We start from the raw sequence: 25,893 nt of genomic DNA, 5'->3' as shown, positions 1-25,893 counted from the left end.
GCATATTCACGTAGAATCAGGAATTTGTAAACTATGGAAGCCATGTTTGCAACAGTGTCCATAACAATGAAAGGTCTCTTACCTGATGTCAACATCTCTTGGTTTTATTCTGGGGGGGCATACTAAGTGAAATGGGATGCATTTTTTTGTGAAGTTTGCCAGTGCTAATGCATGTACTAAACATAAGAAAATCCAACACATTTATTTTCATTTTTTACAGTAGTGTCAGTGGTCTAACTCTGGGCAGGCAGTACCGCAGGTCCTTCCCTTTCCCCTCCACACTGCCATCAGGGGGTTGTTGATGGTTATGGATGCCAGGCTGCAAGGAAGACCCCTTCACCAGTTGGATTATTACGTTTCCCACCAGTTCCCTTTGTTTGTTACAGTAATTGAACTTTGCTCTGAAAGAGCTGATTGCTACCTCGCTTTACACCTTTCCGAGTTTCAGCCTGGCTGGACCCAAGCCGGAATCTTATGGAACTATTCGCCGGCTGGGATTGGCAGAGATTCCCGCTGGAGTTTAACCTAGGTCGCTCCGAAAGCCCCTTGCTCAAGAGCTCCGCTCTATTGAAAATTTTACATACAGACAACAGGCATGGGTTGGGGTGAGTACTAAGAGGGAGCTCAATCAGGAACCTGGAGTTTTTGACACCCCCACCTTGGACTGTTCCTGAGGACCTTTACCAGGCTACTGCTCCGGCCTCCAATAACGTATCATGACGCTTTTTGGACTGTGTCATCTGGGGACCAAGAGCTCTCTAATTATACCCTGGAATAGCTATCACTCCCTCTGGATCCCCCCGAAACAATGACCTATCCATTGTGGGAATCTCCATGTTCCTATGGACTCTATGAAGGCGCCAGACTGTCTGGAGAGGGGTATTGTTCTCCTAATGGGATTAGCTCTTTTCAGATGGCAATTGTGTATAAATATTGTGAGTTTTGTGTGAATAAATCAGTTCTTGTTTCACCTTAATACTGGTCTTGTCTTGCTATTAGGGTAGGCTACTTGCTAGTATCACTTCCAGCACTACAGCTACAGATCCCAGGGTTTAAGAAGGTGCCCTTTGATGGAGATACTCAGTCGGGGTATCCGGAGTCTGTTACAAGTAGATTTTCATAATTCACAAATGCATGATAACAAGACAATACAATAGAACAGTGATGGCGAACCTTGGCACTGCAGATGTTAGAGAACTACATTTCCCTTGATCCTTAGTCATTCTGAAGTCCAGTCGAGCATCATGAGAAATGTAGTTCTTAAACAAAAACCAAAATAAAATAGAAATAAAAATCTAAATAGTCTAACAACATAAAATTGTTGCCAGTTTTGTTTAAATGGACACTTAATTATTATTGATCCAACAACAGTTTAATGTTGTTAGACTATTTAGATTTTTATTTCTATTTTTATTTTGGTTTGTGTTTTAGTTTTTCTTCAAGTTTACTACTATGTATATGTATGTATAAATTTTTCCTTAACATATATACTGCAGATGGGATAACATAATTAGTTGTAAGAACTTCCACTATGTATGAAATTAAAAACAGGAAGAAGATTGTTTTATCCCCTATTATATACAAAGTATTTCACATTTTTTTGGAAGCTAAATAAGTTGATTCTTTTAATAGGCTCCGTAATAGGTATATAACCATTATATAATAATGAAAGTTAGATTTGTTTAACTATATAATATCACATTCCTAGTTGTTGAGAACATTTCTGAATATTTTATCTTACTACATATAAATATAGATATCGAATTGCAATGAAAAATAATATCTGCCGTTTTCCAAAATGGACTATTCATGCATGAACAGTGAATTGTTTGGAACTTTGCCCTTTTCCAAAATGGAGGACGGAACACCCAATTATAGACTGATAACATTGATAATTAAGACCAATAGGAGGATTGCTCACCCTATATCAACCCCAGGGAATAAGACGCACACCATTCCACTTTTCCTTGAAAAGGTTGTACGCTTGTGGTGAAATGTACGTCGGGAACACCAACTTATCGCTACTATACGCTCTTACAAGTAAAAGTCGCCAGGACAGGTATCGAGAGATAGGTATTGAAAGATTATAAGACACCCAGAGAAGGCAAGCACAGCCATTTGGCATGCTATCTCATTCTATCCAAGCAAGGGATAAGATATCTCTCCCACTTAAGCTCTGTCAGTGGACTGATAACCGAGTGACCATATGTATTAGCGAATATTTGTGGCTTTTTTATTTAATATAAATTTTGTGTGTTTTAAAATAAATATCATCTGAAGCAGCAGTTTGTGGTTGGTGTATATCACTGCCTGATGAAAGGGTGCCACTAGCACCTTGAAACACGTAGCAGTTTTATTGTATTGATTTTAACTTATCTTTTAATAAAATATATCCCATACTTTGGGATATTTATTTTATATGGTTTGTGAGCTTTATTTGAGGGTTATAATCCTTCTTTGGACTGTGGTTCCTGTGTACTGGAGTAAGCCAGCTGATGGGCTCTGATATACCAGCTTGTGTTACTTGCACTGCATTATAGTGCGCATCCTATGTGAGTATCCATTCTCAGCGGGGAACTATTATTGGGAGCATGGAATTTTTTTTAAGTGACCATCTGCACTATTGGAGTATTTAGCCCCCCCCCTCCCCTGTCTTCTTTTCCATTATTACAAGACTAAGGATACATGTGGGATTGATACGTGTGAATCCTGTGGGATCTAGCTGGTGGGCTCTGATCTATCCAGTCAGTTTGAATAGCACTGTACCATAGTGCACTCTCTTTGTGAGTACCTACTTATAGAGAGGGTGTTTTTGGGATTGATTTGAATTTAATTTGTTGTAACATACTGCACCATTAGAGCACCTTCTTCCTTTTGTTTTTATGCTTAGAATGTCCATCTGTATATAAGAAGAGCTGACCTTGGTGACCGTCTACCATCAACGACAGCCTGTCGTTTGGATGGCTACAATTTGGTGACAATAGGAGGGTTGCTCACCCTATATCAACCCCAGGGAATCAGACGCACACCATTCCACTTTTCCTTGAAAATGTTGTACACTTGCAGTGAAATGTATGTCGGGAACACCAGCTTATCGCCACTATACTCTCTTACGAGTAAAAGTCACCAGGACATGGGAAGGGCGAAGACCATAATTTATTGCTAAAGTTTATATAAAATGCTGACACACCCACAATGCTCATCCCCCCTCCCTCCCCCCTCTTTTTTTTTTTTTTTGCGCATTCCCTCCTTGCCCTTCCGCCCTCTCCGTCCCTCTAGCCTTTCCGCCTTTCTTCTGAATCCCTCTTCCTTTTTCGAATTCCTTACCGCTCAATACCTTGACAGTTCCCTTTTGACAGGGAATCTGATCACCTCGGGAAGATAATAACCCATGGCTAGGTGTATTAAGTAAGCCGTGCAAATTTACTTCTTACCCTGAATTGTTCCCGAGGTTTAAAATTTTTATAACTCGTTTTCATGTTCTTTTTGTATAACCTGAATAAACAATTCTGTAAGAATAGCTTCTATCACAAATCAGAACAAGATTTATGTCTAAGTAAATCAATCAGATAGCCTCTCCGGGACATCTGATGTAATACACTGTACTGATTGAGCAGAATTTGTCAATGTATGCGAAATGTCTTTATCAAGATGTACACCTATATGTAACCAGTTATACTGGATGATGCACTGTACCTCAATTATTTGTGTATTAATTTTCACATTTCGCTAATAAAGCTTGTTTGAAAAAAAAAAAGTCACCAGGACAGGTATAGAGAGATTATCAGACACCCAGAGAAGGCAAGCACAGCCATTTAGCACGCTATCTCATTCTATCCAAGCAAGGGATAAGATATCTCTCCCACTTAAGCTCTGTCAGTGGACTGATACCCGAGTAACCATATGTATTAGCAAATATTTGTGGCTTTTGTATATAATATAAATTTTATGTGTTTTTAAATAAATATCGTTTTATCTGAAGCAGCAGTTTGCGGTTGATGTATACTGGAGATCTGGCAGTATAAAACCAGGTGTGCATCTGTACCTAGAGTCTGGCTGGCTCCACAACGTGTGAGTAACCCCTTGGAGGGACCACTTATGTGAAGAATATCTATTTTTACTCAGTTGTATTGCACTACATTTCCTGTTTTTGTTTTTTGAGGCAAGAAATCACTTGAACCGTTGGAATTGAGTAAGAATCCTACCGATCACACATATCCTTATACTATATATTATTTTTAATATTGTTTTGTTTTTCCTTTTTCACCTTTTATTTTTAACATTTATGTACTAAGTGATCTTTGTACTTTTTGTTTATTATTGTATCTTTACCAGTACCTGTATCGATATGTCTTTTTTTTATAACAGAAGAATTACCACTTTTAACACAGATGATTTTTTTGACACTGAAACACCTAATGATGTAAATGATGTAAATGCACCTACACTAGAGAATTTAATGAAAGAGGTAGAAAAATATTTGATTAAAGAGACAAAATATAAATTAGAAATAATCACATTGGAGAGATATCAAAAAGAAAAAATCCCCCCCAGGGGATTGAGAATTTTAAAAAAATCCCTCCTTTGGCCAGGATAATATCTCTATATTATCCTGGCCAAAGGAGGGATTTTTTTAAAATCCAACGTAGATGGAATAGGATTTTAGAGGAATGCGCAATGCAATTAATGTCTCTAATTATTAATGAAAGAAAAACTCAAATCAATACCATTAATGAGGAAATTAATATTTTAGGGAACAAACTAACTCCATATATAAATGAAAAAGAATATATAAAATGGACAGATAAAATTAACACAAATATTATTAATATAATAAAGGAAATTAAGAATATTAAAAAGAAAAAATATATTTTGTGATAAAACCGATTACCAATTTAGAAATGAAAGCAATTATAAACAACAAAGTCAGAATAAAAACAAATCTATAAATAACAAAGGGATGTCATTCAAAGAGAATAAGATACATTATTAGAAAGAAAGGGAACCATACACTAAGAATCATCAACATAGAGATAACTATAATCCCCCTTCCAATAATACCCGTAGTAATAGCAATTATCAAAACAGAATGGGAGATAGAAAAGAACAACAGTATGAACCTAGAAATACCAACTCATTTAATAACAGAGGTCATAATCAGAATCATAAAAATTAGAGATATTATGAATCTGAAGAAGGTTGGCAGAAACCTAGATTCACTAATCATAGAGAAAAAGTTGAGGTCCATAGACCTAGGGAAATTGAAACAAGAAATAGATACACAGTTTTTAGTGATGATCAATCTGAGTTAGATGATGACTTCTTTTTTAGAGAGAGGAGAACGCACATACGGCAAAAGGAAAAAGTCAGATCTATACAGCAAATGAAGGGAAGATCAGCAACATATGCATCATCAAAGAAAGAAAGTAAGAAAGAATTAAAAAGTAAAGGGATTTTTAATTTATCCGACCATCAGTTAACAGAACCACAAATTAAAGTCCTAGAAAAAGGTTTGAACTTTGCCTAAATTTTAAAGCAAATAAATTCAAAACATACATAGACATACAGAAATATGTGAGAAATGTATCACTTAAAAAAATATTTCATAACCAACCCTATTGTAAGGAACGAGGGAAATAATTCTAACCAGTTCAGACACTCAGAAGCTAAACCAAAGTCTAAGTTCAACCCAGTTGAATATAAATAAACCCCCATGGAACTTTGTTTTTAGAATTAACACAAAGGGATCTTAACAAGTTAAAACCTAATTATAAATCAAACTTAAAATATGAGGAACAAGAAGCTTTGAATCAATTGAAAGAAAACAAAGAGATTGTCATTAAGTCAGCTGACAAGGGGGGCGGGTCATAATTTTGAACAAGAAAGATTACTTGAACAAATGCCATAGACAATTAGGAGATACATCCACTTATTGTACACTAATGTACAATCCAACTATCTTACATAAAGAAAAATTTGAAAAATATTTGCAGAAAGGGATGGAAAAAGGCATATTGTATATAAGTGAGTATGACTTCTTACTCAATAAATTTCCCAGGACCCCCACACTATATATGTTACCTAAAATTCATAAAAACTACACCAACCCTCCCGGAAGACCTATAGTGTAAGGGGTACAGTCTCTTATGAGTAACCTTTCACTATACATTGATCAATTCCTACAGCCATATGTTATCCAAACAAAAGCTTATCTTAAAGACACCATCAGTATATTAAATTTATTGGAAAAGACTGTATGGAATGAAACATGGTGGATAGTAACAGGGGACATATCATCTCTTTATACCAATATAAAAAAAGATCTGGGTATAGAAGCCATTCGGCAAATATTACAAAAAGATTCAGAATTATCTTCAATTCAAATTTATTTTATTTTAGAAGGAATAGACTTCATTTTGGATCATAATTACTTTTGGTTTGATTATCAACATTTTTTTGTAAATTAGTGGAACGGCGATGGGAACTAGGTTTGCGCCCAGTTATGCTAACTTGTTTATGGCTCACTGGGAAAATCTTTTTGTGTTCAGTCAACATTACTGGGCGCAATACCTAGTTTCCTATCGCTGTTACATAGATGATATTTTTTCATTTGGTCAGGTTCTGAAGTCTTATTTAAGGAATTTCTTAAACATCTAGAAAGTAATCAATTTAATGTAGGCTTCACGTGGAGATATAGAAAGCACAGAGTAGAATATTTAGACTTGGAAATTTATATAGAAGACAATAAAATTAAGAGTACATTTAAAAAAAAATGGATATAAATAACTTTATTAAGACCAATAGTTGCCATCAAAACAAATGGCTTTCCAACATTCCAAAAACCCAATTTCTTAGGCTTAAAAGAAATTGTTAAGAAAATACAGTATTTTTAACACAGGCACAGATTCTAAAATAAAGATTGGTAGAGAAAAATTATAAAGAAATATCCATAATAAGAACAATAGAAGAAGTTGAGAAAATGGAACGCAAAAATCTTATAGAATATAAAGATAGAACTGACATGGCTCCAAAGAAACCAATAGGTCCATTAGTATTAAGACATAGTTCACAATATAATCAAATTAGAGACATTATTAATAGACATTGAAAAATATTATTTAAAGACCCTATATTGGAAACTATTTTAGAAGAAAGACGAAATATTTTATATAGGAAAGTACCTAACATAAAAGATCAATTAACGAAAAGCTATATCAGAGACAAAAACTTAAATTGGTTGCATACAGCACAAATGGGATTTGTTAAATGTCAAGTATGTAATGCATGTCAAAGCACAAAAACAACTAATAGAGTGACAAAATATTTTTTTTCTAAGGAAGGTAAAAAATTTGATATATATATATTGTTTACATGTTATGTTGTTTATGTAATGTTTTACGTAGGGAGAACTACCAGATTATTAAAGACCTAAATAAACTAACATGTATACAACATAAAAACAGGTTTCCAAAAACACACGGTATCAGCACATAGAGTACACAATAGAGACCCCAAACATTTAGAATTCATAGGTATAGCTATCCAAAATTGGAGCGGAGGAGATATATTACAAAGTTTAGGACAATTATAGATGAAATTAATCTATACCCTTGATACTTTAGTGCCTTATGGCTTGAACAAGGACTTTGAGTTGCATCATTTTTTAGTTAATGTGACATTTTCTAATATCTGTATTTCTCTTTTTCAATATTTGGTTAATACAATCCTGTGTGATTGTGTAAACTAAATTTGTAATTATTAAGATATGGATTTGTTACTACCTGACCCCTTAGTAATAAGGAGTCAATAGGAATCTGTGAATTGCAACCCATTTAGTTTAAATATATGGAAAGTAATAGATAATCAGACCTAATGCAAATAAGAGTTGTTATAGATACCAGCTGAACTAGAGAGATTACTACATGTATTAGAAATATGTGACCCTTATGGATCAATAATAATTAAGTGTCCATTTAAACAAAACTGGCAACAATTTAATGTTCTTAGACTATTTAGATTTTTATTTCTATTTTTATTTTTGTTTGTGTTTAGGTTTTGTTCAAGTTTACTACTATGTACAGCAAATGGGATAACATAATTAGTTGTAAGAACTTCCACTATATATGAAATTAAAAACAGGAAGAAGGTTGTTTTATCCCCTATCATATACAAAGTATTTCACAATTTTTTGGAAGCTAAATAAGTTGAAGTTTTTTTGAAAAGGCTCCGTAATTAGTATATAACCATTATATAATAATGAAAGTTAGATTTGTTTAAATATGTAATATTGTATTTGTTTAAATATATAATATCACATTCCTAGTTGTTGATGAGAACATTTCTGAATATTTTATCTTACTACATATAAATATAGATATCGAATTGCAATGAAAAATAATATCTGCCCTTTTCCAAAATGGACTATTCATGCATGAACATTGAATTGTTTGGAACTTTGCCCTTTTCCAAAATGGAGGACGGAACACCCAATCATAGACTGATGACATCGATAATTAAGACCAATAGGAGGATTGCTCACCCTATATCAACCCCAGGGAATCAGATGCACACCATTCCACTTTTTCTTGTAAAAAGCTGTATGCTTACGGTGAAACGTACGTCGGGAACACCAGCTTATCGCCACTATAATCTCTTACGAGTAAAAGTTGCCAGGACAGGTATTGAGAGATTATCAGATACCCAGAAAAGGCTAGCACAGCCATTTGGCACGCTATCTCATTCTATCCAAGCAAGGGATAAGATATCTCTCCCACTTAAGCCCTGTCAGTGGACTGATACCCGAGTGACCATATGTATTAACGAATATTTGTGGCTTTTTTAAAATATTAATTTTATGTGTTTTTAAATAAATATTGTTTTATCTGAAGCAGCAGTTTGCGGTTGGTGTATACTGGAGACCTGGCAGTATAAAACCAGGTGTGCGTCTGTACCTAGAGCCTGGCTGGCTCCACGAAGTGTGAGTAACCCCTTGGAGGGACCACTTATGTGAATAATATCTCTTTTTACTCAATTGTATTGCACTATATTTTCTGTTTTTGTTTTTTGAGGCAAGAAATAACTTGAACCATTGGAATTGAGGAAGACTCCTACCGATCACACATATCCTTATACTATATATTCATATATTATTTTTAATATCGTTTTGTCTTTCACTTTTTATTTTTAACATTTATGCACTGTGATCTTTGTACTTTTTGTTTATCTTCCCTACTTATGTCTCTCACTTTCGCTTCAACCCCCCTTCCATTGTCACCTAAAAAAAATGACCTATTCCTTGCTCCAGGATTTGGAATTACTGTTACTGGCCAGAAGAGGTTGTTCCTTCGGAGCTGTTGTGCCTATAAGATGTAGAGAAACTCTAACATGCATACAAATGCAACAAAATTGATTTTTGCATTATTGCTGATTATTTTTAAAAAGTCTTAAAACAGTTTTTTGTTTTTTTTTTATCAATAAAAAATTGTGAACATTTACAGTTGAAGAACATAATGCTGAAGTTTCCCTTTGCTTTTATTCCACAATCCGATTGTGCCATAACTAAAAATTGTGCTGTCTATACATCAGTTATTGTTTGCTTCTGCCAGCACGGTGGAACAATCAGACGTGTAGTTTGAAAGCAGTGGGGGCTTTCTAGACCAGTATTGTGAGTCTGTTAAGCATGATATATTCTGAGTAAGCCATTCTACAGTGATATTGACTTGTATGTACTGCAGGGGGTATTCATTTCCTTTCAACCATGGAAAATAAATGATAGTGCATTTGAAAGCAAAAATGATTCAAAAAACAAAACAAAAAAAACCCTTGTGTTTTTTCAAGATAATGTAACATTTTACAGATAAAATAGTCTATTTATGGTATCAGTGATCTTGATGCACTGAATTAAATGCCCCCAACTGTCTATAATGAGGCAATAATTGTCTTGTATCTCAGACGACATAATAAATCACAGGCGAAAGGTTGTGCTCTATATAAAATGTCAGTAGAATACAAAAAGAAATTACAGTCTTAATTAAATACACCAGGGGTTCTTCATTTTTGCACCCATGTTGAGAGAGAATTCCTCAGGAAATAACTTTTCTTTTTACTTAACCAATGAGTTGTGTTTTTTTGTTTTTTTTAGATTGTAAGTTAATTTTGGCACATTGAGGACATTACTGAGTCTGTGCTGAAATCACTGTTTCTTAACTCTCTGACTACCAGTGAAGGCTTAAAAAATTATTTATTAAAAACACATTGGCGAAACTAATGTCGCACAGAAAAAATACCTAATGAATTCAGAAATGAGAATTCATAATGATTTCTACCATCGCTCGTCAATGGACACGCTCTATTATAATCAATAGAGTCTCTGAATTTTTCATTGTGGGTAAACCCCTCATCAGGCCTTTGGAGCTCCAAAAAGCCGACCTCTGGAGACACATTTCATTCTATTCACTGAGACTACTTGACCGTAACAAAATCGGCATTAGAACCGTTTTGCAAACATCTTTCCTACATAGAGTGCTTGTAATAATTGTTTTCTTTTGTAAAGGTGTTGAGAGTCCACAAGCTAATACCTGTGGGATTCAACTCCAACCTCTAGGACAGGGGTGTCCAAACTTTGCTCTCCAGAGGTTTTGGAACTACATTTCCCATGATGCTCAGCTAGATAAAATGCTGGCTGAGCATCATCGGAAATGTAGTTCTAAAACCTCTGGAGAGCAAAGTTTGGACACCCCTGCTCTAGGAGGAGGCAAAACATACCAAACAAGGGCTTTTAACCCCTCCCACTTCCTTATATTTCTCAGTTTCCTGATATCCAGGCCTTTGTTCAGGCTCTAGTAAGAATTCATCAAGTGGTTAAGCCGATATATCTTCCTTGGAATCTCAATTTGGTTTTAAGGGTGTTACAAGTTTATACCATTGAACCGATGCATGGATTGGCTACTCAGCTTTTATTGTTGTTGTTTAAAGTCTTGTTTCTTTTAGCAATTTCCTCTGCTCTAAGACTTTCCAAACTCTCTGTGCTGTCTTGTGAGGCTCCTTATATAATTTTTCATGCGGGCAAGGCTGCAACTTGGTCTTCTCACATATTTACCAATTGTTATCATTTTGATGTTGTTGTCTTCTTTGAGGCTGTGTTTGGCAGGAAAGTTCTCCAGGCCTCAGTGTCTGGTCTATGATGTGCCTGCTTTTCCTGTTGTTGCTGTTTGGGTATTAGATCCCACAGGCTCATAGACTCTCACCACCTTTTTTAAAAGAAGCATTTTTTATGCTTACCTGATAAAATCATTTCTTTCATGGTGGTGAGAGTCCACAAGTCTGGCCCTTGTTTCTTGTTGGCAACAGTTCTAGCCTGCACCTCATTTACCCTTCTTGTCTTTTCCTGCTTTTCTGTTAATCTCCATTTTCTTGGCTATACAATAGACAGATATACAGGGAAGTGGGTAAGGATTAAAACTCTTGGTATGTTTTTGCCTCCTACTGGTGGCCAGGAGTTGAATCCCACAAGTGTTGGCTCGTAGACTCTCACCAACAAGAAAGAAATTAGTTTATCAGGTAAGCATAAACTTTTTTTATTCTCATTGTAAGCCGTTTGTGCTTTATGTTCAAGATTTAATATATTGGGCTCCTAATGCAACTATAGCTGTTACTGACAGGAATTACTTTAATCATCCTTAGGGGACACTTTTACCCCGGAACGGATAGCCCAAGAATCAGAGCATTAATAGACCCCTAATCTACCGCACAGACTTAACAATCTCAACATTTCAAGAAGCGGGAAGCTGCCATTTTACTTACCTCCCCACAGCATATAAGCCACTACATGCAGCCAAACTAACTGCTATAAATATATATAGTGCCATCCTACACAATACAGCAAACTCCCTCCACCTGTCCCTTACTAACAGACATAGCTTCCTTGACCCGGTCAGCTAAACTCTATGTGACGCTGACAAGGAGAAGTTCGGGGAAGTAATTTTAAGGGACCTATAATCTATAGCTGTAAACCACAATCTAGGCCATAAAGAAAGCCTGATCTGGCAGGAGCTAACAACTCTCTTCAACGCTATGCAGCAATAAATGCCATGAGATGACATACTAAGCGGATGGGCCGCAGCAATTAGACTACATATCAACACAGGAACCTACAATAAGTAGAAGCATATCATCTATATGACATAAAATAATAATACTAGGATCTCACTCTATCAACATAAGCATTTCTTCATTACCTTCATCATGAAGAATAAGTCTCAAACAGTCAAAGACTGTCTCTTACGGTCCCAATCAAGACAGAAAACAATTGAGGCCTCCATGACCCCTACAATACATAACTTACCTTCGACAACAGACGAGCAAATGGAGACCCCACAACTATCCACACCAAATAAAGACCTGATGATTCACATTAAAGCACTGTTTCAAGAGGAGCTTAAGACGGCACTAAAAGACCTTAGACAAGACATAATCGACATCGGCAGATGCGCTACTAAACTAGAGGAGAAGCTAGATGATGTAGTAGAAGAAATACCTAATATACACAATATACTAAGAGACCAAGAAATTCAGATACAGAGATTGGAAGACCAAGTTGAGGACCTTGAAAATCAGTCCAGCTGATCCAATATCCGCATAAGAAACTTAGCAGAAAACTACACCAACCTTCCTGAAACCCTAATGAAACTGTTTCATCAACTTCTCCCAGATGTCGACGATACTATGTTCCTGATGGACAGAGCACACAGGGCCCTTTCAAGGCCACCACAGCCCTCTATGGCCAGAGATATCATAGTGAAACACCACTATTATCATATCAAAGAACAACTCATCAAAGCAGCAATACTATCATCTACTCTTTCATTTGAAGGACAACAGATTCCAGTTAAAATATAGATGGAACTTTCCTTTCTGTCTAATCTTCACACATCAGAATGTCACATACCCCTGCACAACACCTGAGGAAGGACAAAGATTAATGAAGAAACTACATCTTACTTCAGACCAGCAAGAACAGTTGCCCCTACTCTAACCACAAAGAAAAATATTTCAAAGAGAATGGACACCTGTGACCAGACAAAAAAAGTCAAGAAAGGACACTAAATACCCTAAAACACCAGGGGGGCCGAGCTGGCTCACGAAGATGAGAGTTCGCCAACTTGACTTAAGTATCTTTACCTTTTGTTATTTCACACTTTGTTACTATAGTTGAGAGAAACTCAGATTGAAGGTTGACAACTCTGTTCACTGAATAATTTCAAGTTACACTACCTAGGTGTATTAGATACACTTCGATATGTCTTTATTTACTAATTAATATTTAATGAAGAATGGCATACTACTGCTCCCACCCTTTCGCAGAAGTGGAAAACATGTGTTCCCCACAAATCTTTAGAAAAACATATCTTTTCCACCAGGCTACCCAGCTGCGGATGCTTAAACAACCCACCACTGAAACTATAGATCCCATAGGTATTAATACACCCACCATACATGGAACCCATTAAAATCATATCACATAATGTGAGGGGCTTACATTCTAATGTCAAAAGAAAGAAAGCGATCACCGAATATAAATCCCTTAAAGCGCATATTGTACTATTACAAGAAGTGCACTTCACTAAAACAAATACACCCAAGTATTGGGACAAAACATTCCCTCAGCAATATCATGCTGTAAGCACTAAAAAACACAGAGTAGTTTCTATATTACTTCACACATCCCTTAACTTCAGGGAAGAAGAAATAATCACAGATAAAGGAGGACAATACCTTATAGTTAAGGGTTTAGTTCGCAACATCCCCATTATCATCTTTAACATTTATGCACCAAATGAGAATCAGGCACCTTTCATCTCTAAAATCAGTAAACAGCTCACTTTATGGAAGAAGCATCGCCTGATAATTGGAGGTGACTTCAGTTTGACCCTTAGTAATCAACTTGATAGATCTAAACAAATTACACCTGGAACCCAGAGATCAGAACATAACCACAGATTATTAGGCGACTTTGTACTCGACCATAACCTAATAGATGCTTGGAGGTCCAAGAATAAAAAAAAACAGAGACTACAAGTATTATTCAGCAGCCCACAACTCACACTCGAGAATTGATTATATTCTACTAAACCAAACACTGATCCCTTCACTAACGCAAGCATACATTCATCCATGCCCTTGGTCCGACCATGCCATAGTCGAGGCTCAACTTCACGGTATTATAACACATAATAGAACCCGTTCATGGGTGCTTAATCCTAGGCTACTGGGGGATCCAATTGTCTTAAAAAAACTCCAAAATGACATTAAACATTTTATAGCGACAAACCAGGACACTACAGATAAACCATTATACACCTGGGGTGCTCTAAAGGCATTCATAAGAGGAAACCTAATAAGCGAATCGGCAAAGCAAACCAGAACCTATAGGGCGAGAATAGAAACCCTCAAGACAGAAATTAGGCAACTAAAGGCAGAGGAGTTAGCTTCTTTACAGAAGAAAAAGTCACAACTCTTAACACGGAAAAGTAAGGAACTTGACGACTTACTCACAAATGAAGCCACTAGATCCATTAAACTCTTAGATACACACTACTTTATACACTCTAATAAACTGGACAGAATGTTAGCCAACAAACTGAAAGCAATAACCAGAGCTACCTCAGTTCCCCAAATACAAACTGCCACAGGACATACGTCAAATGATCCTATTGAGATATCAAACACATTTGCAGATTTCTATCAGACCCTATATAATTTACCTGCATCGTCTAAGGAATCAATAGCAAGAGAAGCCCTAGATAACTTTCTAGATGACAGCAAATTAGCCTCCCTCACTGAAGACAATGGGAACACTCTGAATTCTCCCATAACCCTCTCAGAGGTCCTGACAGCTATAAAGGACTCAAAAACCAATAAAGCCCCGGGCCCTGACGGATACACAGGCATATTCTACAAAACGCTTTAAAACATCTTAGCACCACAACTAGTTTGCATATTTAATGCTATAATCCAGGGCAGCGAAATCCCCAGCAAAATGCTCCTAGCTAGAATTTCAGTGATCCCCAAGCCGGGTAAGAACAAACAATGCTGTAAGAACTACAGACCTATCTCCCTAATAAACCATGACATTAAACTCTTCACAAAAATCCTAGCTAACAGACTGAATGACCCACTAACAAGATTAATCCATACTGACCAGGTCGGATTCATCAAAGCACGGGAAGCCCCAGATAATATCTGGAAGGTCATAGACCTGGTGAATTATGCTTCGGTCAACAGAGTGCCTTCTCTGCTCCGGTCATTGGATGCAGAGAAGGCATTCGACAGAGTAAATTGGAACTATATGCATGCTTTACTTACGAAGATTGGAATAAAGGGCGAGTTTCATTCTGCAATCTCATCTCTGTACTCCACCCCTGCCACTTTCATAAGATTAGCAGGTTACCAATCTAGGACTTTTACAATCCATAATGGAACCAGACAAGAGTGCCCACTCTCACACTCTCACCATTACTTTTTGCGCTGTGTATCGAATCTCTGGCGATCAAAATAAGAGATTGTATAGACATAACGGGAATACACATAGAATCTAGACAATACAAAATGGCCTTATTTGCGGATGATGTCATTTTGACACTACCCCCGCTGTATTCTTTGCTGCAGCGATTTAGCACCCTATCAGGCTATAAAATAAATGATGACAAGTGCAAGGCAATAGGCGTTCATATACCAAATACCACCAAAAAAATACTTGAGATTAATTTCTCCTTTAAATGGGCAAATAAACATGTCAAATATCTAGGAATAATTATCTCAGGAATATATATATACTTATGGCTAAATGGTCCAAATACAAAACTCACAATTTATATCGATATAACTACAAACCCTTACTGACCCATATGACAACTTATGGCTAAATGGTCCAAATACAAAATCTCCCTAATTGGACGAATGGTAGCTACTAAAATGACGACTCTACCGAGACTGTTATATCTATTCAGATCACTGCCCATTTCAGTACCACTTATTGACCTACAAGCCAAACAGAAATATATTCAGGCCTTTATCTGGAATGGCAAGAGAGCAAGGATCAACAGACAAACATTAACTAGGCATAGTTCAGGAGGAGGGCTAGGCCTTCCACACCTTATTTCTTACTAGTATGCTGCCAGAATGGCACAAACTGCCCTGTGACATAATAGGTCAGATGATATTCAATGGAGACAATTAGAAGCCGACATGGTGGGAACAGACGACATAGCCAAACTTCTATGGACAGCCAAGATAAATAGACCACAGAGGGGGGAAAGCTATATAGCCATAGCACACACTTTGTTTATATGGGACAGAACCATCAAACTTTTTCCATTACTAAACACCAAATCACCTGCCACTCCACTGATAAACTTAAATTCCAAATAGTACCAAATAGTACAAAGCAAGTGGAGAAATAGAAGCCTATACAGAATAGCAGATGCTTTTATCAATGACAAGCTCCTCACAATACAGCAATACAATGACTTAGACCCAACTGACACTAACACCTGGTTTCATTATTTCCAACTGAGATCAAGGGTAGTAGAGGTCTTATGAATGATTCCTACACATAGCTGCACACCTTTTGACATTCTTTGCTTATCCAAACACAGACCAAAGGGGTCAATAGCTAGACTATACCCCATATTCAACAAATCAGATTCCATGACTAAAACAGTCCTCATGTGTAAATGAGAAAATTAACTAGGTAGGGAATGGCCAGCTCAGACATGGGTGGATACCCTACGTAAAGGGACCTCATTCACCATCAGCTCCCAACTACAAGAAAACTACATAAAGTCTGCATTTAGATGGTATCTATACCCCGCCAGATTAAATAAGATGGGGGGAAAGAACAATACACTTTGCTTTAGAGGATGTAAGGAAGAAGGTACATATTTGCACACATGGTGGAACTGGAAAATAGATCAAATCTATAAGATGTCTAGCTTAGCGGCAGACCTAACAGCAACTAAAGACCAATTCATTGCCATATGGAAACCCTGTATTATTTACACTCAAGCTAAAAGTAGCTGCACTTAGATTAACCTCTTAAGGACATTTGACGGAATTATTCCGTCATAAAACAATTGAGCAAACTGAAAGCTGTGTCCTTAAAGGGTTAAAGAATGAGAGAACCCATATAGATAGGCAACAAATAGGTGTAGACTCAAAGCCCCACAGTTCTTCCCCAGGTGTAGATTCAAAGCCCTACAGTTCCTCCTGAAGTGTAGACTCAAAATCCCACAATTCTTCCCCAGGTGTAGACTCAAAGCCCTACAGTTCCTCCCCTGGTGTGGACTCAAAGCCCTACAGTTTCTCCCCATGTGTAGACTCAAAGCCCAACAGTTCTTCCCCAGGTGTAGACGCAAAGCTCCACAGTTCCTCCCCAGATATAAACTCAAAATGCCACAGTTCCTCCCCATGTGTAGACTCAAAGCCCTACAGTCCCCCCCCCCCCAGTGTAGACTCAAAGCCAAGCCCTACAGTTCCTGTTTAGATGTAGACTAAAAGCCCTACAGTTCCTCCCCAGGTGTAGACTCAAAGCCCTAGAGTTCCTCCCCAGGTGTAGACTCAAAGCCCAACAGTTCCTCCCCAGGTGTAGACTCAAAGCCACAGAGTTTCTCCCCAGGTGTAGACTTAAAGTCCTACAGTTCCTCCTGAGTTGTAGACTCAAAGCCCCACAGTTCCTCCCCAGATATAGACTCAAAGCCCCACAGTTCCTCCCCAGATATAAACTCAAAGCCTGACAGTTTCTCCCTAGATATAGACTCAAAGCCTCACAGTTCCTCCCCAGGTGTAGACTCAAAGCCCTACAGTTCCTCCTGAAGTGTAAACTCAAAATCCCACAATTCTTCCCCAGGTGTAGACTCAAAGCCCTACAGTTCCTCCCCTGGTGTAGACTCAAAGCCCTACAGTTTCTCCCCATGTGTAGACTCAAAGCCCAACAGTTCTTCCCCAGGTGTAGACGCAAAGCTCCACAGTTCCTCCCCAGATATAAACTCAAAATGACACAGTTCCTCCCCAGGTGTAGACTCAAAGCCCTACAGTCCCCCCCCCCCAGGTGTAAACTCAAAGCCAAGCCCTACAGTTCCTGTTTAGATGTAGACTCAAAACCCTACAGTTCCTCCCCAGGTGTAGACTCAAAGCCCTACAGTTCCTCCCCAGGTGTAGACTCAAAGCCCAACAGTTCCTCCCCAGATGTAGACTCAAAGCCACAGAGTTTCTCCCCAGGTGTAGACTTAAAGCCCTACAGTTCCTCCTGAGTTGTAGACTCAAAGCCCCACAGCTCCTCCCCAGATATAGACTCAAAGCCCCACAGTTCCTCCCCAGATATAAACTCAAAGCCCGACAGTTTCTCCCCAGTTGTAGACTCAAAGCCTCACAGTTCCTCCCCAGGTGTAGACTCAAAGCTCCACAGTTCTTCCCCAGGTGTAGACTCAAAGCCCCACAGTTCTTCCCCAGGTGTAGACTCAAAGCCCTACAGTTCCTCCCCAGGTGTAGACTCAAAGCCACAGAGTTTCTCCCCAGGTGTAGACTCAAAGCCCTACAGTTCCTCCCCAGTTGTAGACTCAAAGATCCACAGTTTCTCCCCAGGTGCAGACTCAAAGCCTCAGAGTTTCTCCCCAGGTGTAGACTTAAAGCCTCACAGTTCCTTCCCAGGTGTAGACGCAAAGCCCCACAGTTCTTCCCCAGGTGTAGACTCAAAGCCCCACAGTTCTTCCCCAGGTGTAGACTCAAAGCCCTACAGTTCCTCCCGAGTTGTAGACTCAAAGCCCCACAGCTCCTCCCCAGATATAGACTCAAAGCCCCACAGTTACTCCCCAGATATAGACTCAAAGCTTCACAGTTCCTCCCCAGATATAGACTCAAAGCCCGACAGTTCCTCTCCAGATATAGACTCAAAGCCTCACAGTTCCTTCCCAGTTGTAGACTCAAAGCTCCACAGTTCCTCCCCAGGTGCAGACTCAAAGCCCCAGAGTTCCTTCCCAGGTGTAAACTCAAAGCCTCACAGTTCCTTCCCAGGTGTAGACACAAAGCCCCACAGTTCTTCCCCAGGTGTAGACTCAAAGCCCCACAGTTCTTCCCCAGGTGTAGACTCAAAGCCCTACAGTTCCTCCCCAGGTGTAGACTCAAATCCCCAGAGTTTCTCCCCAGGTGTAGACTCAAAGTCCTATAGTTCCTCCCCACTTGTAGACTCAAAGCTCCACAGTTCCTCCCCAGGTGTAGACTCACAGCCACAGAGTTTCTCTCCAGGTGTAGACTAAAAGCCCTATAGTTCCTCCCCACTTGTAGACTCAAAGCTCCACAGTTCCTCCCCAGGTGTAGACTCACAGCCCCACTGTTGCTCCTCAGGTGTAGACTTAAAGTCCCACAGACAGGGAGAAAGTGCAGAGATTTTGTTTCAACAAGAAGTCAGTGTTGATGCTGTACAATGATGTCAGTAGCGTAGAGCAGTTAAAGACAGATAGACAAGCCATCTGAGGAATTCTGAAACTGCTTGCGGCTCTACATTTCTACACACCTGTCCTTTAATTAAGAATTCTGCATCATCACTGGAATGAGCTAACCAACATTTTTACATCACCTACACATAGTTACGCATCATTCATTCACTGCTCTTCTGGTTGATTTTGCTAAATGGAGACCTTCATGTTTATCAAAATACTTACAATTATAAATAAATATTGTGATTATCACATTAAAGGGATACAAATTTAAGCTCATGATTCAGATAAAGCAGCAGTTTTAAGCAACTTTCTAATTTACTCTTAATATCAATTTTTCTTCATTCTCTCGCTATCTGTATTTGAAAAAGCAGGAATCTAAGCTAAGGAGCTGGCCCATTTTTGATTCAGCACCCTGGATGGTCCGTCTCCTAAGCTTACCTTCTTACTTTTCAATAAAGATAGCAAGAGAATGAAGAAAAAATGAATATTACAAATTAGAAAGTTGCTTAAAATTACACGCTCTATCGGAGTCATGAAAGAAAATATTTGGGTTTACTATCCTTTTAAATGTGGGTAAATTTCATGGTATATAAGTGTGATTTGAGCAATATTTTAACTGTTTGTATACCAAAAGTCTCCTGTGTTTATTGACATGTGAATAAGCAATGGACAGCAGCTTTAACAAGGAAAAATGCTGTGTGAACAAATGTTACCCAGAACTGGAAAACGGTTTTCAAGAGTTCAGCGCTTTAGAAGTCCAAAACCCTGTGAAAACTAGCTTAAAGGGACATGAAACCCAAAACTTTTCTTTCGCTATTCAGACAGAGAATACAATTTTTAAACAGTTTTCATTTATTTCTATTATCAAATTTGCTTCATTCTCATGTTATTCTTTGTTGAAGAGATACCTAGATAAGTAACGTGCGCATGTTCCCATGCAAGCTACCCAGGTAGTTGTGCCCTCAATTAATTTAAAACATTTGTGATAAATACGCTAATTACACCTTCTGCTTATAGCTGTTTGCTGCCATTTTTTAATGTGACTTTTTTTTATGACATTTAATTAATCTGTATTTTGATGGACTTTATTAAATAAGAGTTTGTGAGTGATTTTACTTGGTTTTTGTTTGTTTGTTTGTTATGGCTATTGGTGCATTTGATTTCATTTTGTCAATACATGTTAAAGGGACGTGAAACCCCAAAAATTATTTCATGATTCAGTAGCGAATACAATTTTACAAAAAGTTTCCAATTTACTTCATCATTTTTTTTTCGTTCTCTTCTTTGCTGAAGAGATACCTAGGTAGGTAGTGTGCACATTTCTGTACTACATGACAGGAAACAGTGCTGCCATCTAGTGCTAATGTATAACATTGTTGCAAAACTGCTACCATATAGTTCTGCAGATACGTGCACACTCCTAAGGTTACTTTCCTGATTTTCAACAAAGGATAATAATAAAACAACAAAAAAGTCTATAATAGAAGTAAATAGGACAGTTGTTTAAAATTGTATGTTCTATCTGAATAATGATAGAAACTATGGGGTTTTATGTCCTTTTAAAGGGACATTTTCCGGAGAAAATGTAAATGCACATAGATGAATTACATCTTTGAATAGAAACATTACAATATACATGTACTGGCAAAAATGCTTCTAGTAAGAGTTATCAGTGTTTTAGTGTTAACATTTGTCTCTGCACGTGCATGTAAAGCATAGTTAGATATTCTCTGTGCATGAGCATTTTAAATAATGCAGCTGCTCAGAGTGCCAGTGGGGCTTGTATCATATCAGCAATTAACAAATTGAGTCAATTCCAGATGTTACAATTACCTTAGGCTCTCTGGGCAAGTGCTGTATTTAAAATGCTGGTGCACGGTGCATACTTAGATACACATTTGAAACATCTATAGCTTTTATTAGAAGCATTTTTGCTAATACGTGTATATTAAAAACTGCTTCTATTCAAATCTGAAATGTATCCATGTGTATTCCAATTTTGGCTGGAATGTCCCTTTAAGTGATCCCTAATCTCCTTGGTGTTTGGATGGTGAAGAAGAATCCTGCCACTTCCGGGGCGGCGGTTCCCCTCAGCCTCCCGGGGACCCGTCCTCCGAGCGGGGAGTCCGGGGTAGGCTCGGGGGCCGCGGGGAGCTCGCTACCGTTAACGGCCACCGGGGGGCGCCACTTCCGGGGCGGGGGTTCCCCTCAGCCTCCCGGGGACCCGTCCTGCGAGCGGGGAAGCCGGGGTAGGCTCGGCGGCCGCGGGGAGCTCGCTTCCTACCTCCTTCCCATGCCACGAAGCGAAGGGAGCGGGACCGGGGACGGGCTGGCCCGACGAGAGTTCCGGGGCGCCCGCAGGACTACGAGCCCTCTCCCAGCCCGCCGACGCCGGCGCGACGTCCCCGGGGGAGCCTCCTGCCCAGAGATGGGGAAGCAGCAAGAGAGAGCGGCGCGGGCAGGGAGGCAGCGGGGCCTACCCTATCCCGGCGGGAGTTCCGGGAGCCCGGTCCGAATTTCGGGGAGGCAGCCGGGGCGGACGAGGCCGGCCGTGAGTTCCAGGAGCCCGGCCCGCAGGATTCTGCATAGGGGTTTCCAAGCTAGTGCAAGGGCACATGGGAATTTTCAGTAGGTGTGAGTGCAAGCTTGGGAAAAAGACAACATATCACTTGAGTGCAGGCAGCTAAGCAGAAGTGACCTGTTTTTGTATTCTATCTAAGGAAGCCATCATGCTAATGTGTTGAGTTTTCTCTGCATGACTTCAGCTAATCAATAGTATCATTTGCTGTAGTTCAATTCTGCAAGATTAAGAGCAGTTGGTTGTGTTAACTTCTGATTATAGTATTTAATATTCAAGCACCATCATAGAATAATCTCTCTATTAAGTTTTTTTTTTAATGGCTATGAATTTGAATCTGCAAACCCTGTGCAGGAGTTATATTGAATTGGAATAATCAGAGATATAAAGAAATAAGCTGCATTCACTTAGAAATTATATGAAAAAATGGGACTTTGTTCTTGAAACAAAATAATTCTTCAAATTAATTCTGATTCCACAGTATGGAATAATTGTCCTAGTTTAGTCGCTATAACACCTGCTCCTGAGGTTGCTTATGCCGTACCGGTGTATTTGAATAGCGGTTGACCATGTTTTTGTCCTTGTCCCCCTTATTGTTTTTTTAATAAAGCTTCTAGCCGTACAGATTACATTTAATATGTACATACAATTTGTACAAATATTTTATAACAATTTATTTTTATATAAACTACTTAAATGTTAAAAAAATATTTAATATCCCTAATACAATTAATATGTTTGCATAATGTGCACCATTAAAGGGATAGTCTAGTCAATATTAAACCTTCATGATTCAGATAGGGCATGTAATTTTAAACAACTTTACAATTTACTTTAATCCTCAAATTTGCTTTGTTTTTTTTTTTCAAACAATAAAAATTCTGGAGTAGACTGTCCCTTTAATATAATTAAATTTATGTTTTTTTGTATGTGATTATGATATTATCAACTGAAACACATTTTTTTTTCTAAATAAGTAAAACAAAGGTAATATAATATTGCATTTGATTGAATATAGTATAGAAACCATTATCAGAATCCCAAATCTCTTTTTGGTGCAACACTCAGGAAAATTCCGTTTTTACAGGATCACTGTAATCCACTGCCTGCAGAAGTTGACAATATATACAATTTTATTCTAAATGATTAAAAAAAAAAAAACATTTGTATAAGCAGATATTTATTGTTTGAAGTCCTTGGGAAGAAACCTGTGTAAAGCACACAATGTTAGAATCCTTCATGCCAGATTTGCAGTCCAGTGAATTCTCCTTCAAACAGCTCCTCATTGGTGATGCAGCATCTGATAGAAAGAAAGAGAATGAATGAAGATGTTGTGTGACTCTACTTACATAAAAGACCTGTGATTTCATATCACTGCAGAGAAAGAAAAAAACATTTTGACATTTTCCAGCTGTTTTATGATGCTTAAAGGGACAGTCTAGTCAAAATGAAACTTTCACGATTCAGATGGACATGCAATTTTAAACAACTTTCCATTTTACTTTTATCATCAAATTTGTTTTGTGCTCTTGGTATTCTTTGTTAAAAGCAAAGCCTAGATAGGCTAATTTCTAAGCCCTTGAAGGCTGCCTCATCTCATTTTGACATTTTTTCACAGCTAGACAGCGCTAGTTCATGTGTGCCATATATATATAACATTGTGCTCACTCCCGTGGAGTTACTTGTGAGAGGGCACTGATTGGCTAAAATGTATGTCTGTCAAAAGAACTGTGATAAGGGGGCAGTGTGCAGAGGTTTAGATACAAGGTAATCACAAAAGTAAAAAGTATCTATACTATAATTGCGTTTGTAATGCATCCGTTGGCAGCGCGAACAGGTGAAGGTGGATTCTTTCATCACCTTGCTATTTTCGGAATCCACCGGGATGCAGCGAAGGCAAACGGAGCATTACAAAAAAAACAATAACCACCCACAATAAGTATTTTAAAAAAAATTAACCACCCGTAAGAACTATTAAGAAAAAAATAAACTCGCCAACCACAACATCACAAACTACCTAATACATCTATTAATCCCTTATCCGCCAACCCCCCACAACGCATTAAACCTAATTTACCTATTAACTCCTAAATCGCCAACCCCCAAAACGCAAAAAACTCATTTAATGACTAAGCCCCCTAACTTAACACCCCCTAAATTAACCCCTTAATTACATTTTTTTTTTAAAAAAACTACATTACAATTAAAATAAAAAAATGACATTACATTAATCGAAAATTACAGAAAATAATAAACAACACTATCCAAAATAAAAAAAATAAAACTAATCCCTAAGAAAATAAAAAAAATAAACCTAATCCCTAAGAAAATAAAAAAAATAAACCTAATCCCTAAGAAAATAAAAAAAATAAACCTAATCCCTATGAAAATAAAAAAGCCCCCCAAAAAATAAAAACACCCCCTAATGTAAGAATAATCTACCAAGATTTTTTATTGAGGTTGTAAAACAAATACAACAGGCAAATTACATTACTGAGTTCCAAGTGTATAAAAAACAGAAAGCACTAAGATAAACGTAGTCTCCAGATAATATGTCAAAGCAGGAATACAAACAATGCATAAGAAGACAAGTAAAAAAGGGAACCTCGGGGGGGCGGAGTTAGCCTGTGAAGAGAACGGACGTCTTTTGGCAGAGCTCCTGCTATTCTTAATATTTAAAGTTTTAAATCTTAATATATCGCCCTTATTGCTTTGTGGGAATTACATTGGGTATCTTGCCCTGAACTGGTGTTAATGCCCCTGCCTTTTGAATAAGGTAATTGCCCATATTTTCGACAAAAACAGCGGCTGGAAACCTCCTGGGACCGGAGCCCGGCCCTGTAACTAATAACTTTGCCTTTCGCCGGTGGCTCATTTGCCACTCTACTTGAGGACTGCTGTGCTCGGGAGTATCGATCTCCCACAACATAGTACCGCTGCCCGGAGGGTCGGGGCTCCGCTCCGGGGCGGCGGTGTGACACACCTGGCGGGCTAGTGACATAGCACTACCTTGAAGCACCTGATCGTGAGACGCTGAAGACCTCTCAGGACTTACCGCTACGACGCCACATAAGAAGAGTCGGGTGACAGATTGGATAGGTCCTGGTAAGGACCCGGACAGACCGCTGAGGTAAATTAATACATAGTAAAGAAGCGCTAGGAGTTTGGCGCGAAAACCCCGCCATCTTGCGGCCCTCTCCTGAAGATGTTCCTGACCCGACTCCAATACTCATAAGAAGGGTAAGAAAGCAACTGGCTATAACACATTGTACATAACCACTAGCCTCATATCAAGAACACAGACAGACTGTTTACTTCACTGCTGTTTAAAGAAGTTTTGAAAGACATTTTATGTGCCATGCTGCTTTGAACTTTAGTGTGTGAGTGATATATCCCCACTTGCCTGTGTACTACTGTGCTCATAACTACAAGCAACATATTCACTGAGGCCTGCAGAGGAGATTACTTTGGGCCCACAGAAACACTTAGCAGGGTAGATAGACCCCTCACGTAACGGCAGGGCCTTATCCAGCACTCTCCACTGTTCTCAGCACAGCAGCTTCCCTGCTTCTACCTACTGCACCTAGAGGCAGGGCACTGAGGGGAAGATAATCATAAACGCTGACATATTAATACTACACTGGATATTAGACACCTTATTTTGCTCAGATGGGCTTTATTATGATGAGAAGATTTCAGAGCTTAATTAGATACAGCATACCCATGCATTAAAGGCAGGCCCTGTGGGGCCGGGGCTTGCATCCATTACTTGTCAGATAATATCCGGACACATAGCTTGTGAACATTTCACTGAGGGATTCC

The 25,893-nt window shown here is 38.4% G+C and overlaps 1 protein-coding gene across 1 annotated transcript; it reads left to right on the top strand.

Moving 5' to 3' along the window:
- The first annotated feature begins 13,331 nt into the window (after nucleotides 1–13,331).
- On the top strand, nucleotides 13,332–19,310 carry LOC128641737 (uncharacterized). The gene is made up of 2 exons (XM_053694262.1): nucleotides 13,332–13,473; nucleotides 18,316–19,310. Exons 1-2 carry the CDS (start codon nucleotides 13,332–13,334, stop codon nucleotides 19,308–19,310), a joined length of 1,137 nt encoding a protein of 378 aa, XP_053550237.1.
- The last annotated feature ends 6,583 nt before the right edge of the window (nucleotides 19,311–25,893 follow it).

This window comes from Bombina bombina, chromosome 11 (assembly GCF_027579735.1).
Source record: "Bombina bombina isolate aBomBom1 chromosome 11, aBomBom1.pri, whole genome shotgun sequence".
Classification (NCBI taxonomy): domain Eukaryota; kingdom Metazoa; phylum Chordata; class Amphibia; order Anura; family Bombinatoridae; genus Bombina; species Bombina bombina.
This window is presented reverse-complemented; position numbering and strand designations above follow the sequence as displayed.